The 16081-nt window shown below is 39.2% G+C and overlaps 1 protein-coding gene across 1 annotated transcript in view; it reads right to left on the bottom strand.

Annotated features, from left to right (window-relative positions):
- The window catches only part of LOC135703174 (paired mesoderm homeobox protein 2B-like), a 119001-nt gene extending 103367 nt beyond the window's left edge, over nt 1-15634 (bottom strand). The window contains exon 1 of the mRNA XM_065224296.1: nt 15286-15634. Coding sequence (XP_065080368.1) covers nt 15286-15634 — 349 coding nt within the window. The remainder of the gene's footprint in view (nt 1-15285) is intronic.
- Between the last annotated feature and the right edge of the window lie 447 nt (nt 15635-16081).

The raw sequence follows: 16081 nt of genomic DNA, 5'->3' as shown, positions 1-16081 counted from the left end.
CTCTCACGATGATGCACGAGGCGATCTTGGACCCACTTCCACAGCCTTATAGCATTGCAGACTCCAGATAGGACGCCTGAAAAGCCTCTAAAGCCCATAAACCGACCGTTTTGAATCCCAACTCTGAATAGTGCAAACTATCCCCTTGTCCCCAGCCCTCCGAAAGCCACTAATCCGACGGTACCAAGGAAATCTCCGCTTCTCGATGCCAAGAGTCATAATAAATTCAACAACCACCGGATCACATACAGTCTCACACACACACACAACCACACTATAGAGGCTCCGGCCACCCAGGCGCGGCGGCGTTCAGAGCTTCGGGTTTTCAAGATTCAAATCTGGTTTTAATTCGATTGCCTCGGGCGGTAATTGTTGATAATTGAGAATGATTTCCGAAATTGGATTACCCGGCAATTAGTAGCCACTTAATTGGATATCATATTTCATTATCCCCAGTTGGATTTGGAGACCCCGTCATCCCGGTCACCTTCGCTCACTCACAAACGAAACGTACCTCAGTAGGCTCCCGGCTCATCGGCGCTGGGACATGCTGAGCTGCGGGTTGTCTTGGTGATGAGGATTCGCTGCGATTGATTTATTGCAGCTCCTCGTTTCGAAGGGTGGGGTGAGGGGGGGGGGGGCAATAATTCGAAGCCTGCTGGTCCCCACGGCGACTGCGACTGCTGCGACACACGTGAGATTGATTTCAATGCAGATGAGTGCACCGGACCAGACGGATGATGATATAAGATTCATGGGGTGTCGCGACATCATTTGAGTTCACATCGAGTTACTGCGTGTCGTGGAATTGATGCACTGTAGTTGGAAGTTGGGCCTGGCAAAAATAAACCGCAGCTACCTTCAGACAGCTGCGATGGATTTCAAGTTGATAAACAAAACAAATCGATGCGTGGCTCTCTCTTAACGAATGTAGTTGTTGAGTTTGATTTTTTCGTTTTTCAATAGCAATTGGAATGTGGAGCAATGAGAAGATTGACTGAAAAAACGGAACATGATATTGGATGCTGGTATGAAGTGATTTTTGTAAAATTAACCATGTAGTGATTACTCAAAATTTAATTTCAAGCTGAACATTGCATTAGGTCCTAAGTAACATTGACAGATTCTCTTCGTCGACTTTTTCTTTGTATCCCCACGGCCATGTAAAGACATTCCCAGGTATTTTCAGCACATAGATCGATAAAACAAACTTTTATCTAGCAACTAATATCACAAACACAATAAGAAACGGTTATGTGCTTAAGTTATAACGAAAGAGAAAGTCGACGAAGAGAATCGATCAATGTTACTTAGGACCTAATGCAATGTTCAGCTTGTTTTTTTCCTTTATTTCCATCTTATTCTTCTTCTTCTTGATTCCTTTATTTTACGTCGGTCTCTGTTCCGCAATCGAGTGCCAATCACTGACGGACCAGCATCAACACATGGGCCGGGATCAATGGCTTCACTTCCTTTCCGAAGGAAGACGTGACCAGAGATGTTTAAACCTCAGAAAAATCCCACCGATTGAACCCAGACGCACTGGGGTGATTTATTTCCTTCTTGCATATTGTTTGCTCGTTGACATCCGATTTTGACAGCCACCTACCCTAACCGTGTCCCTCGAGATCGTCAAGTCGACGATGACAGACTTCATATCAAGAAGACTGGCAGCTTTGCCGGAATCCAAGCGACAGATACAGTAGCGCTGCACCTTTCCTCTGAGGTTGCAATCTTTGCTATCAAATTCGTTCGAAGCGTTTATCTTTGAGCAGCAGATGACGCGATTGTTTCTGTCTCATAGCGGTCGTATGAAACAATGGAAGAGTTACCAGTCTTCTTGATATGTTGTCATTGACATTGAGGCAATTAACATTTTCAACTAGATTGAACTGACTTTCAAATGGGATGAGTGGAATTTCAGTGGATTCTGCTTAATTTCAGATGACCTTGAAGAGATCAATAATGTAGCATCAAAAAATTCGTTGAACATCTCGGTTGGATTTCCCGTCAAGCTCGTCACCGAAGCAGTTGAGAGAGATCCGTGGAATCTGGAAGATGATTCGTTCTATTCATTCTTAACGAGTTCTGGAGGCATTTCCTGGCCGTAGATCTCTCTAAGCTAAGACAATTCGAAAGTTTGGTTTTCGCGGAGTCCTTCTCGACTCCAAATATCTCAAACTGAGACAAATTTCACGCCTTATTGTCAGCTGACGACCCTTTCCACTAGATCACCCATACTTCCAAATTTAATGAGCGAATTTCAGTGAATTCCGCTGAATTTAAAATGAACTTCCGGAGATCGCCCTGAAAAATTATTCCAAGATATCGATAGGATTCCCAGTCGGACTCAACCAGCACCAAATTAGTGGAGGGATCCGCAGAATTTAAAACGTAATTCGATGATGCTCGTTTGGTAGAGGTAACAATAGCTGCAATTTCCAAACCTACGACTGGATGCCTTCCTTCAGATAACAACTGGAGTGCGGTAAAATCGATAGAACTGTTTCAAACACATCGTCGGTACATGAGCGAGTCGGCGATCATCTCTTTTGCCAGTGGGGCGGGGGGGGAATACCCCTTCACCATCCTTCTCCAACGGGGGAGTTTGGTAAAGAGAGATGATCAAACCGATGTGTACCTTCCTAAAAAGTTGTCCTTGCTCGCTTTCTACTCTCTGTATACAATTTTCACACTGCCGTACTCTAACGGAACTATCAACTCTATACTTTTATCTCCTCATCAATCGTATAAAAATTACCACTCTAGTCTGTTATTTGAAATTAGCATCTTCAACTATAAGCTCAAATTAGGCCAGACACAAGTCGGAAGCAGTCTGGGTGGCATTGTGGCAAAAAGGGTACAAACTAATTGTTTTATTAAGATCCCCTGGTTAAAAGTTCGAGATATTTCACGAAGTTCGCCAAGGGAAAAGCTCGCGAAGTTATGGAGTATTTTCACAAACTTTTCCATCACTGATTTAATTGCAAGAATAAGATTTAAATCAAGTTATTGCTGATCTACAGAAAACTAAAGACTACAGAAATTGAACCCCAACTCTAAGTAATATTAAATGTTAAATGTAGATTTAAAATATTAATTTTCAATTTTAAATTGAAAATGTAAAATGGAAAACCGTTGAATCATGGATGTTAATATGTTAAATGTTCAATTTTAAATTTTAGGTCATGAATGTTAAATTTTAAATGTAATGTGCTTTGTGATAATTGCTAAATATTACCTATGCGTGATAATGTTTGCACCATCGTACAAATAGGGTTCCCGTTTCACCTGTGCATACAATGCCTTGGTTTTCTTTGCATGCACAGATCTCACGAACACTAAACTAATAATATAATTTTACACACACTAGCGTATACTGTCATGTGCACGATAAGAATCAAACACCATTTATGAGTAAAAGTGAACCCATTGTCAATAAAAGTGGCACTACTAATTCATGAGTAAGTCTTATTATACCAATTAAGTAGTAACTGTTAGCTACTGTTAGCAGAAACTCATTGTTGTTCAAATCATTTCCTCATTAATGAGTAAAGCCACTTTTATTAAAAATGGGTTAACTTTTACTTATAAAAGGGTATTTGACTGTTACCGTGCAAGCGTAGGGTTTGTTTTCGTTTTGTCGTTTATTTTTACTTTAGAATGACAGTTTTTACAGCAAACAAAAAAATTCTCACAGCTAACAAAAAATTCATCTCACTAACACACGCAAATCGCACCAATACGAACCCGCCTGCAGAGGACAATAGATCATACCGTAGTAGGCTGTGTATAAATGAAAATGATTTACTTATAGCGAATTCGTTTATTATTCAGTTGCAACCTGGATCGGGTATCAAGATTGGGTCTGTTTGTTTTCTGACAAACGTCAGTTTGCTCGTTTGTTTTTAAAACCTAGCTCAGGTTGAGGTTCACACTGACAAAAAGTTCGGTTTCGCACTGGGTTGGAACTGGTTCCAACCCCGATAATAAACGAATTCGCTATTAGTTTGACAGTTGCACCATGACGAAGTGGCAGCGTCCCATGATGCGTGATTTGTCCCATGCGCAAATGTCGCAAAAAGACATTTCAATCGCCGTGGGAGTGTCCCGGTGGATCTTCAAAAGGGTTTTAGACCGAGAAAAGAAAGGACAACTATCCGCGAAGGTGGCCACAGGTCGTCCGAGGTCCGCTCGGGTTCCGAGGGTTATCGCTGCTATCAAAAGGAAGATTCGGGTGAATCCAGTGCGTTCAATAAGGAAAATGGCAAAGGAACACGGGATCAGTGACTTTACGGCACGGAAGATCGTAAAGGAAGATTGCGGGGGCGAAGTCGAGGGAACGGAAAAAACTCATATGATTACCAACCGCATTCGGGAGCTACGAATCGAACGATGCAAGAAAATCTTGAACTTCCTTAAGCACGGTAATCCTGTTCACCGGTGAGGGCATGTTTACCGTCGATCTCGTATCCAATTCCAGAACCGACCGGTATATTAATTCTCTTCCGTTAAAAGACGTGTCCGACGAGCACAAGGACGTGTATCTGACCAAGCATCCTGCTAGCGTTATTGTGTTTGGATTGGTGGCTTCCGATGGCAAAAAAAATGGACCCGGTGATCATTCCAGAAGGCGACAAGGTCAACACGGAGGTCTACATCGGAATTTTAAGTAAGTATGTTCTTCCGTGGAACAAAGAACAGTACGGTCCGAAGCCAAATGTTGTATTTCAACAAGATGGGGCTCCGTGCCACACCTCGAACCGCACTCAGAAGTGGTTGTAGGAGCATTTTCCGTTCTGGGCGAAGGATATGTGGCCGCCATCCAGCCCCGATCTTAATCCAGACTACATTATTAGAACCTGCCGTGCATTCCGGAAGCGTGTGGCGGCTGTAATTGCAGCAAGTGGAAACTCGATCGATGATTAACATAGTTTAAGACTCTGTGAAACATCCCCCCTTTGAATAAATAAAAAAACTCGAAATTTTTGAGATTTTTTTTAATTTTGACATTGTTAAATGGTGCAAACATTATCACGCATACGGTAAAAGAGTTTCAGATAAGTCCATTAATATTGATGAACGAAGATTGTATGCTAAAGCGACATTATTTGAACCATAATTTCCAAGTTCCTGATGTGACTCGCGTTGACTGGGATGCAGGAAGACTGAATATTAGTCGTGGACAGGGCTGGCAAATGTCATTTTCAATGAAAAATCTCATGCGATATTTACAGAGATACTTCTGTATCTAAAGGGTGATACGGTCAAAATTTGGTCAAGGGAAAACGCGTGTAAATCGGTGAAATCGTTTATTTAAAAAATCAAATTAAATTTCTTTTTCAAGTTCAATTAGTATAAAATTCAGGAAAAATATTCAGTTAGGCTTCCGCTTTTCCAAATCCGAATTGCCGGGCCTTACGCTTGACCCCTGCCATCAGATTTTGTACAGCCACCTTGTCCACCTTCTTCGCCGCAGAAAGCCAGTTTGCCTTGAACTGCTGCTCGCCCTTAGCAGTTTTTTTGGTCTTCTTTAGGTTCCGCTTGACAATAGCCCAGTATTTCTCAATTGGGCGGAGCTCTGGCGTGTTGGGAGGGTTCTTGTCCTTGGGAACCACCTGCACGTTGTTGGCGGCGTACCACTCCATGGCCTTTTTACCGTAATGGCAAGATGCCAAATCCGGCCAAAACAGTACGGAACAACCGTGTTTCTTCAGGAAAGGCAGCAGACGTTTATTCAAACACTCTTTCACGTAAATTTCTTGGTTGACAGTCCCGGAAGCTATGAAAATGCTGCTTTTCAAGCCACAGGTACAGATGGCTTGCCAAACCAGATATTTCTTTGCGAACTTTGACAGTTTCATGTGCTTGAAAACATCTGCTACCTTTCCCCTTCCTTTTGCCGTATAAAACTCCTGTCCCGGAAGCTGCTTGTAGTCGGCTTTGACGTAGGTTTCGTCGTCCATTACCACGCAGTCAAACTTCGTCAGCATCGTCGTGTACAGCCTCCGGGATCGCGCTTTGGCCGTCGTATTTTGTTTATCATCGCGATTTGGAGTCACTACCTTCTTGTAAGTCGATAGTCCGGCTCGTTTTTTGGCTCGATGCACGGTTGTAGACGATACACCCAGCTTATTTGCGGCATCTCGGAGAGAGAGGTTAGGGTTTCGCTTGAAACTACCGGCAACTCTCTTTGTCGTCTCAGCGGCTTCCGGTTTTCGATTTCCCCCCGATCCAGACTTCCTGGCTGTCGACAAACGTTCCCCAAACACTTTAATTACATTTGTAACGGTTGATTTGGCAACTTTTAGCGATTTTGCCAACTTTGCGTGCGAGTAGCTCGGATTTTCGCGATGCGCGAGCAAAATTTTGATACGCTGCTCTTCTTGCTTGGACGGCATTTTGACTACTGAAGAGTGAATTCCAAAATCAAAATAGGAGCAACATTCTACACACACACACCTTCAAAATGAGGGGTGTTCAGGTTTTTTAAATGCAAAATTGAAAGAAATACGTCAAGTTTATATTGACCAAATTTTGACCGTATCACCCTTTATCATCGGATGAGAAAGCGATGATAGAGATTTTCTTCAAAATCTCATCGAATTTTTCGTCACAACAAAACGTGACAGTGTTGTGATCATCGTGATTACTAGCTCATTTATTGTTTTTAACGTTACTTGTACCGAGGAAATCTTAAACATATATTCACTCTACCGATTACATACGGTTACTTGCTTGAATTAATCTAAATCAGTTAGAAATGTAGATGTAAAAACCGCATAAGAATTATTCTCATGAGTGCTTGATCATTGGAAAATGACAAGAAAGCTAATGTTAGGTAGTTTCGTCTCGTGATAGTGAGAGGACCTGTTTTCTCATTGTCACATGACGGGCGTGATATTTACCAGCTCTGGTCGTGGATTAGTAATGTTTATACAGATGGCTCGAAACAAGATAATATGGTCGGAGCTAGTATTTACGGCCCTGGGGGTTAACTTCTCAGTGTCCATGGGAAAATGGCGGACAGTATTTCAAGCTGAAATATATGCCATCTTAGAATGTGCAACGATTTGCAAAAAAAAAGGAACTATAAAAATGCGAATATTTGCATTTGTTCAGATAGTCAAGCGGCAATAAATGCTTTGAAATTAAAAACTTACACGTCAAAACTGGTGTGGGAATGTACTAAACTATTACAGCAACTGTCCTTTCGAAATACAGTTAACCATTATTGGGTTCCTGGTCTTTGTGGAATCGAAGGAAACAAAAAAGCTAATCAATTGGCTAAAATATGGTCATCCACGAAATTCATTGGTCCTGAACCATTTTTTGGTCTTTCTTTTTGTGCTTTAAAAATGGAGCCTAAAAACTGGGAAAACAAATGTTCAGTACAACTGGACCAGTACCTTAAATTCTCGGCTATCTAAACATTTTATAAAGCCGAACGCAAAAATTACTTAATCTTTCTAAAAAAGATTCGAGTACATACGCTGGTTTGATAACAGGACACTGTCCTTGTAAATATCACCTGAAAATCATTGGTAAACTTCATGAAGATAAATGTTGCTTTTGTAACGTGAAAGCTCTGAACATTTGCTGTGTGACTGTGTTGCACTATCTCATAAACGATGCAGATATCTTGATAAGGGTCTGATGAGACCTTGGGAAATCTGGGCTACTGATCCCAATCAGGTAATAAATTTCATAAGGAATGTGTTACCTGGTTAGGATAATTGCTTATAACAGTAGTGGTAGTTACTCAAACATAAGTGGCTTACCACTACGTTATGGTATAAGTAAAAAGAGGATACAACACAATAGATCAAAGCAATGGTCGCGGTGGTATTATGTCCCCAAAATAGGGGCAAAAAGCTCCCCCTCCAGATTAACAATGCTAGCAGTTAAAGGAACCATTCATCTACCTACTAGTGTCATTAATTTTCATAAGTGAGCTTAAGCCATTGTTTACAGATGCAATTACGCTCCTTTGAAATGTTGGCACTGCTTTGTTGCTTGGGTAAGCTCATTCTGAAAATCCGAGATTTTCTCTAAAATGCCAAAATCGCCATATTAAATTAATCTCCGAGATTAAAATTGAGGATAATATGGTGCTTAGCAAAATCGAGGACAATTCGAGATTTGCGTATTATCCTCGATGGAGCTTACCACTATAAGTGGGGCATAATGTGCCCCGGAGATTTTGAACCATTGAAAATCAATATTTATTAATATTAACGGTTTATATTAATTATTATATTGACGAATACAATCAAATCGTAGACTACATATTACCATGTTCTATGACTTCGCAGGGTTCTGAAATATATTTTTAATTTCTGTTTTAATTTTGTATTTAGGCCAATCATTTCACAATGATGATTATAAACAGTCATCATCTGATTTACAGGTCCAAATTTAGCGTAATTGGTCCGATGGCAATCTACTGCGAACAAGTGTCGATTGCGTAATTGTTAGGAAGGTGACAATAGATCAAAGGAGTCAATGCGTTGCGAAATGATATTGCTTAAAAAAGAAATCTGCGTAATCCCGACGTTCTTTCAATGTTTGAATGTTGATCAACAAGAAACGTGCTTCATACGACGGGAGAGGAAAAGCCGTCCTACCTAACTTATGTAGTGCATATAATAAACATTGCTTTTGGATCGACTCTATTCGTTCTTCATGCTTTTTTTTTTCATATAATGTGACCAAACAACGCTACAATATTCTAATATTAACCTCACATAAGCAACGTTAAGTGATTTTATTGTATGAGGATCTTTAAAGTGGAGACCGAAACGTTTTACAAAATTAAGCATATTGCCTCAGTCCGCATCGTGCTCTCTTGCTCTCTTGGATCTATTTGCTTATTGCTTAAGGAAGTGTTACTACTACCTAAAGCTACAACAAATTTAAACAGCACTTTTCAGTGCTCAACCTGTAAAATTTCTATTCCTCTTCGATCCTTGTTCGGACCCTACCCGAGGTAATCCTTCTTGGATATCGATTTGGAAAATCCCTCTTCGATCCTTCAGATTCATATAGTAATCTGCTTGGAAGTCGATTTGGATAAAAATTTACTGCCGCAATGGCGCCTAAGTGCAAAAGAAAAGGGCAAACTCTTGATCCCCCTTCTGATGAAATTAATTTGAGTAATCAATTTGATTTGCTTACGGATGATGAGAATGATCCATCATCCAAGAAAAATTCTAGTAAACTTTCCCGCCTTAATGCCAAGAAGGAAAAGATTCCCCCTATTGTGATAACAACTTCCGATTTCCATGCTCTTCGGATGGAACTTTTGAACTTCGTGAAAGTTAAGTTTTCACTACAAATTGGACGTCGGGGTGAATGCCGTGTATTGGCTGAAACCTTGGATGGATTTAAATGTCTTCTCAAGTATCTTACTGAGAGGCAGCACAAATTTTTTACTTACGACACCAAAACTGAACGTGTGTTCAAGGTTGTCATGAAAGGACTGCCCAGTGGTGAATCCCTGGATCAGATCAAAGATGAACTGGCAAAATTACTTGGAGTTGTGCCACTCCAAGTAATCAAAATTAAAATGAAATCCCGTGCAACGGGATTTCTAATGATTTTTATTTAGTTCACTTCAAGTCTAGTGAACTAAACAACCTTAAGGCCTTAGAAAAAGCTAGCCTTATGCTCCATGTCCGAGTGAAGTGGGAACACTTCAGGAAGACTGGAGGAAATTTCCAAAACCTCACTCAGTGCCGTAAGTGCCAGGGATGGGGTCACGGAACTAAAAATTGCTACATGCCAGCTAAATGCATGAATTGTGGTGATTTCTCTCACGCAAAGGACGACTGTCCTGTGAAGGAAGATCCTAAGAAATTTAAATGTTCAAATTGTGGTGAAAACCACAAATCCAATTTTTGGGAATGTAAGACTCGCAAAGCGATCCTACAAACTCGTTCTAACCGTCAGGTAGGAAACGCTCCACGTTTCCGACCAGGTACAAATTCCTCTGCTGTTAACAACGGTCAGCGAGGAACAAATTCTACATTCGTACCCGTAGGTACAAATATCACCCCTGCTTCAAATGTTTCATCTGTACCTACTCCCCTCGCTGCTAACAATGTTCAGCGAGTTAATGGAGCTACCTATGCTGCTATTGCAACGGGTAGAAATCAAAATACTAACCAACGTAATTCTAATGTGAATTTTGAAAATTTTGACTTAGGAAGCATTACTGCTCCTAAAATTGATTTTTTACAGAAATCATTAATTGACATGATTTAATCTAACTCCATGTTTGATGCTATTCAAACTGGAGTAAAATTTGCGAACAATATTGTCATGACTTTGAAATTCAGTAATGGATTTTAAATCCTTAAATATTTTAAATTGGAATACTTGATCGCTTAAAAATAATGGAGACGAGCTATTTAACTTTTTGAGAGTTCTAACGTGCATATTACCGTTATAACTGAAACGTTCCTTAAACCTGACTATAAGGTTAATAGGGACGCAATTTATTTCATTTATAGAAATGATCGTCTTGATGGACCCTGTTGTGGCGTTGCCATCATTGTTCATAGACGAATCAAACATAAAATTCTTTCTTCATTTGAAATCAAAGTTTTTGAAACTTTGGGAGTTTCTGTTGAAACAAAATTTGGACAACTTACGTTTATAGCTGCCTATTTGCCATTCCAATGCGTAGGCCAGCAAAAGAATTTTTTCAAGGGTGACCTTCAGAAACTTACCAGTCATAGGTCTAAATTCTTCGTTATTGGTGATTTTAATGCAAAACTCCGCTCATGGAATAATGCTCAAAGCAATTCCAATGGTAAAATTCTGTTTGATGATTGTTTTGCAGGTTATTACACTATTCAATGTCCAAACAGCCCAACATGCTTTTCTTCTGCAAGAAATCGCTCAACTATTGATTTGGCCTTAACTGATTCATGTCGACTTTGTAGTCAATTGGTTACCCATGCTGACTTCAGTTCTGATCACCTTCCAGTAGCTTTTGAAATATCCCAAGAAATAATTTCTAATCCAAACAGCTTTATTTTCAATTACCATAGAGCTGATTGGGAGCAATATCGAACATTTATGGAATATAACTTCGATCCAAAGATTCCTTTGCAAACCAACGATGAAATTAATTATGCTCTTGAATATCTGACTACTTCTTTAGTTGAAGCAAGAGCTGCCTCAGTACCAAAATGTGAGGTTAAATTCGATTCAATTATAATAGGCGACGATCTACAGCTCTTGATCCGTCTTAAAAATGTCCGTAGGAGACAATATCTAAGAACACGCGATCCTGCCATGAAAGTTATCTGGCGGGATTTACAAAAACAAATTAAAAAGCAATTCTTTGCCCAGAGGAACGTTTCTTAATAAGACCCGAGTTTAAAACCCTTTTGGAAACTCACAAAAATTTTGAAAAAAGAACGCGAAATCCTATTCCAATTTTGATCACAAATTTGGAAACTAGTCCTATTGAGAATCAGGTTGATCGGGATTATCTGAAAATTTTCTCTCGGGAAAATATTTTTGATGATTCCTGGGGGACTGATTTGGACGAAATAAGATCTATAACTAAAAAGTTTCATAATATGGAAGCTCCAGGTGATGATGGAATTTTCTATATCCTCATCAAAAAACTCCCAGAGAGTACCTTGTCTTTCTTGGTAAAATTATTTAACAGATGTTTCCATTTGGCATCCTTTCCTGATAAATGGAAAAATGCAAAAGTTGTTCCAATATTGAAGCCGGATAAAAATCCAGCTGAAGCTTCTAGCTACCGTCCAATAAGTTTGCTTTCTTCAATAAGTAAACTTTTTGAAAAGATAATTTTGAATAGCATGATGCTTCACATCAATACGAACTCAATTTTTGCAGATGAGCAGTTTGGATTTCGCCATGGGCATTCAACTATTCATCAACTCTTGAGAGTTACCAATTTAATTCGTTCAAACAAATCTGAAGGTTGCTCAACTGGAGCTGCTATTCTAGACATAGAAAAAGCATTCGACTGTGTTTGGCATGAAGGTTTGATTGCTAAATTGAAAAAGTGCAATTTTCCACTTTATATCATGAAATTAGTTCAAAATTATTTAACTGACAGAACTCTGCAGGTAAATTATCAAAATTCCAAATCTAATCGACTACCTGTTAGAGCAGGAGTTCCTCAGGGTAGCATTCTTGGGCCTATATTGTATAACATTTTCACTTCGGACCTCCCTGATTTGCCTCAGGGTTGCCACAAATCTTTGTTCGCTGATGAAGGAAGAAGTATTCGTGTTATTTGCAGCAGACTGCAGAAAAGTTTAGATATTTTCTCTTCTTATTTACAAAAATGGAAGATTTCTCCCAACGATTCCACATAAGCCTAGAGTTTCGTTTTTGAAACCTAGTAGTAATCACATAGTCACTATGAACGGAGTTCCAATTTCCTGGTCAATCCAAGTGAAATATCTTGGATTAATACTTGACCAAGATTAACTTTTAAAGATCACATTGAGGGCATTCAAGCCAAATGTAACAAATATATAAAATGTTTGTATCCTTTTATAAACAGGAAATCCAAACTTTGCCTGACGAATAAACTTCTAATATTTAAACAAGTTTTTAGACCGGCCATGCTTTACGCTGTGCCAATATGGTCTTGTTGTTCAAAGGATTCAGAACAAAGTTCTGAAGATGATTTTGAAGTTGCCTCCCTGGTACAGTACTACCAAAGTACATAGATTTTCGAATGTTGAGACTTTAGCACAAATGTCCAACAAAATAATTAATAATTTCCGGCAAAAATCGTTACAATCCTCAATTGCAACGATTAATTCCCTTTATACTTAGATAAGATTTAGTTTTAGTTTTTAGTTTTAAGATATCAATTGTTTTACTGACATGCAGGTTAAAAAACCTGTTTAAAATACTGAATTGCCAAGACATGAACAATGTAAAAACACTTATATATTGAATGAAGTAATGAAATTGGGTTGTTAGCAGAATGCTTAAACAAAACACCAAAAATAGGTTATCTCCCATTTAATTCCACTTAATTAATTTTGGTATCCATGACAGATACGTATTTCGACAACAATGTACAGTCTTCATCAGCGTCATTCCCACTAAATAACTTATCAAAATCTAACCCCCTTAAGTACTCATCCCCTAGGTCAAGATCACAGGTATAAAAATGAAACTACAATGTGTTGAATCGGAACCTACCTAACTAATAAAAAACAAAGATTTAAGTAAACTAAAGGAGAAAAATCTAAATCAACTCTCTAATAAGGAAAATCCCCAAAGGCTTGGTAGCTATCATAATGAAGTAATGAAATTGGGTTTTTAGAGAATGCTTAAATAAAACAGCAAAAAAGGTTATCTTCCATTTAATTCCTGTCATAGATACCAAAATTAATTAAGTGGAATTAAATGGAGAGAGCATTGATGGTTCGTGGTTCGAGTCCTGTCGGCATAATTTTTTTTTATTTATGTTTTCGACATGATTCCTTTCACTCACTAATACACTCCACAATTTTCTTTCTCCATTTTCTTTCATTGGTCCACAGCTCGGATTCCACTACAATCCTGCGATGACAAATCCCACATTATTGTTAGCAAATCTTACATCCTCTGGTTGGGTTTCAAAACTTTAGGGAAGACGGTTGGGTTTGGCGAGTGTCTACGATTCATACACATTTTCAAAAAAAATTGCATGTACCATTCCATGCATTGTCTACGCAAGGGGTAGTTTATAAACAGCCCCTTACTTAAAAATTCATAGCACATGCGCCGTGTTAGAGTTTTAAACTAACATATCAAACTATATTTCCACCAATTTCAAGACATGACAATCAGTTTTTAGAGATCAGTTTTACAAGCCAAACCATTGAAACTTGTTTTTTTCATTGATTTGTTTTCCGTCGATCTTGTTCTCCGTACTGAGTACCAATGCAACCGACGCATATTCTGGACCTGATTAATGCTTCTACAAACCAACCCAACTGTCATTAATTTATTTATTTTTCGTCAATCAGTGTAGACCGTTTTACAATTGTTGTCTTGAGTGCTATTTTTACAATTTAGTCTTTGTTTATATTTTTTATAATATGTCTTGAGAACAAGTCGAAAAAATACTTCTAGCTGACGCTACGCGAGGAATTAAAATATAGCTTTAATTTGGTTTTTGTCATTGTAAAGTCAATGTTATTGCAGTGCTTATTATATGTGTCCATCATTTGGTTCAAGAGTCCAAATTTGGCATAATTCGTACGATGACGATTTGTAGCAAATATATTTCTATTTCGTAAATGCCGAGATGGTGTATATAAATTTAAGGATGACAATAGTTCTATTGAGTCAGTGCGATGTGATACGATATCGTTTACAAATGAAATCATACCAAATTCACGCATATGTTGATGTATCTTTAGATTTTTCAATACTTACATTTATATATTTTTAGCAAGCTGATGCTTTTTCACCCCACCTGGGGTGATAGAAAACTGGTGGTCGTTATAAACATTCCAATAAGATTTTACAGAGCTTCGAAGTCAGGTGTTTCTCATCACCCCAAGTAGCGGATTATTAGACCATATTTGTAAATTCAAATAACCTGTAAAAGTTCTTAACATTTGACCAAATATATAGTCGCAACGGTTATTAATTGAGAGCTTTCTCTACCAACCTAGCCAGAACCACGTGAATTTGTATATTAAGTGGCAAGTACAAGTGGCAAATTTCCAACGCGAAAAATGCATTGGACCGGATAAGGAATTGAACCAGCTGCCCCTGGCTTGGTAACCTCATATGAAATGTTGTATAAAAACGACCATCTTGCTAACAAACGTGTAAGTAGTGTTTCTCACAAGTTCCTAGGATGTATGAAAAAAAAAACAAGTTGACATGCTTGGAAGTTCACATTGCCAGTAATATTTGATTTTATTAATGCTCAGATGACAGATGAAAACTATGCATCAGTTTATAGGTTGACGTTGCTAACATTGAATTTTCACATCTTGCCAATTTTTGGATTCAGCTAGAGAAATAAATTATTAAAAAAAAAACATTTAATTCATAATCATTTTCTCACACCCAAAATTTAATCTAGATGCGCTTTTGCAATCGTTTGGATTATAATCATTTAAATATAGATAATTAAGCGCATTAGTCTGGTGAATATAAAAAAAAAACATTACACAAACATTCAGAAAGTAGGTTATCTTCTTCTACATCTAATATAATCCTCAAGTGTTGGACCGTCTAATAAGAATCGAACAAATGTTCTCAAATACTCACACTGCAAATTCATCGACGTCTGAAACATGGAAGCTCGGTGCACATCCTGATGCGTCCTGCCACCCATCACCGAGCACTGGCTGCCGGGTCCGGCCGCCGCCGCCGCAGCATGGTGCAGCGCGCTCATTCCCACATTCCCGGGTCCAACTCCCGTTCCGACTGGGTTGTACGAACGGGCCATCGATGCCGCCGCTGCCGTGTACCGATAGGCGGCCTGCGACATCTGACTACACGACGTCAGATCCCCGTAGGTGCAGGGCATATTGCCGAGCCCCGTCGGGTCCATACCACCCTGGAGGCAGCTGGAATCGAATCCGGCCGCCGCCTGGTTCAGGTAGGAATAGTCCATCTCGTGGGGATAAATTTTGGCGGTTGTTTTTTTGCTTGTGTTCCTTCCGATTGACGTACGCGGGGTGGTTCGATTACGATAATGCTGATGCTTTTTTAGCTACTCGTTTTCCGCCGAGGGGTGGATGGTGCCAAAAATGAAATTAAATATTAATTTTCACTTGTGCCGTGCTGTGCCGAACACCGTTCCGTCGTACACCACACAATCCGACTACGTTTTGCTTTTGCTCGTTTTTATTTTGGGTTATTTATTTTTATTATCCATGAGTTTACCGCTCAACACCTCCTCCGATGGGGGTTCATGCCTTTTTCATGAGCCTCACAATACTTCCCACTTGTTATGTTTTTTTTTCGCACCTTTTCAACACTCACTTTTCGCGCAATTCAAGTTTCATGCGGAAAATTATTTTTTAAAGATACGACCTACCCGGAACCACACCACGACGAT

Source organism: Ochlerotatus camptorhynchus, unplaced genomic scaffold (assembly GCF_037179485.1).
Source record: "Ochlerotatus camptorhynchus isolate MF236.1 unplaced genomic scaffold, CSIRO-AGI_Acam_v1.1 ptg000209l, whole genome shotgun sequence".
Lineage (NCBI taxonomy): Eukaryota > Metazoa > Arthropoda > Insecta > Diptera > Culicidae > Ochlerotatus > Ochlerotatus camptorhynchus.
This window is presented reverse-complemented; position numbering and strand designations above follow the sequence as displayed.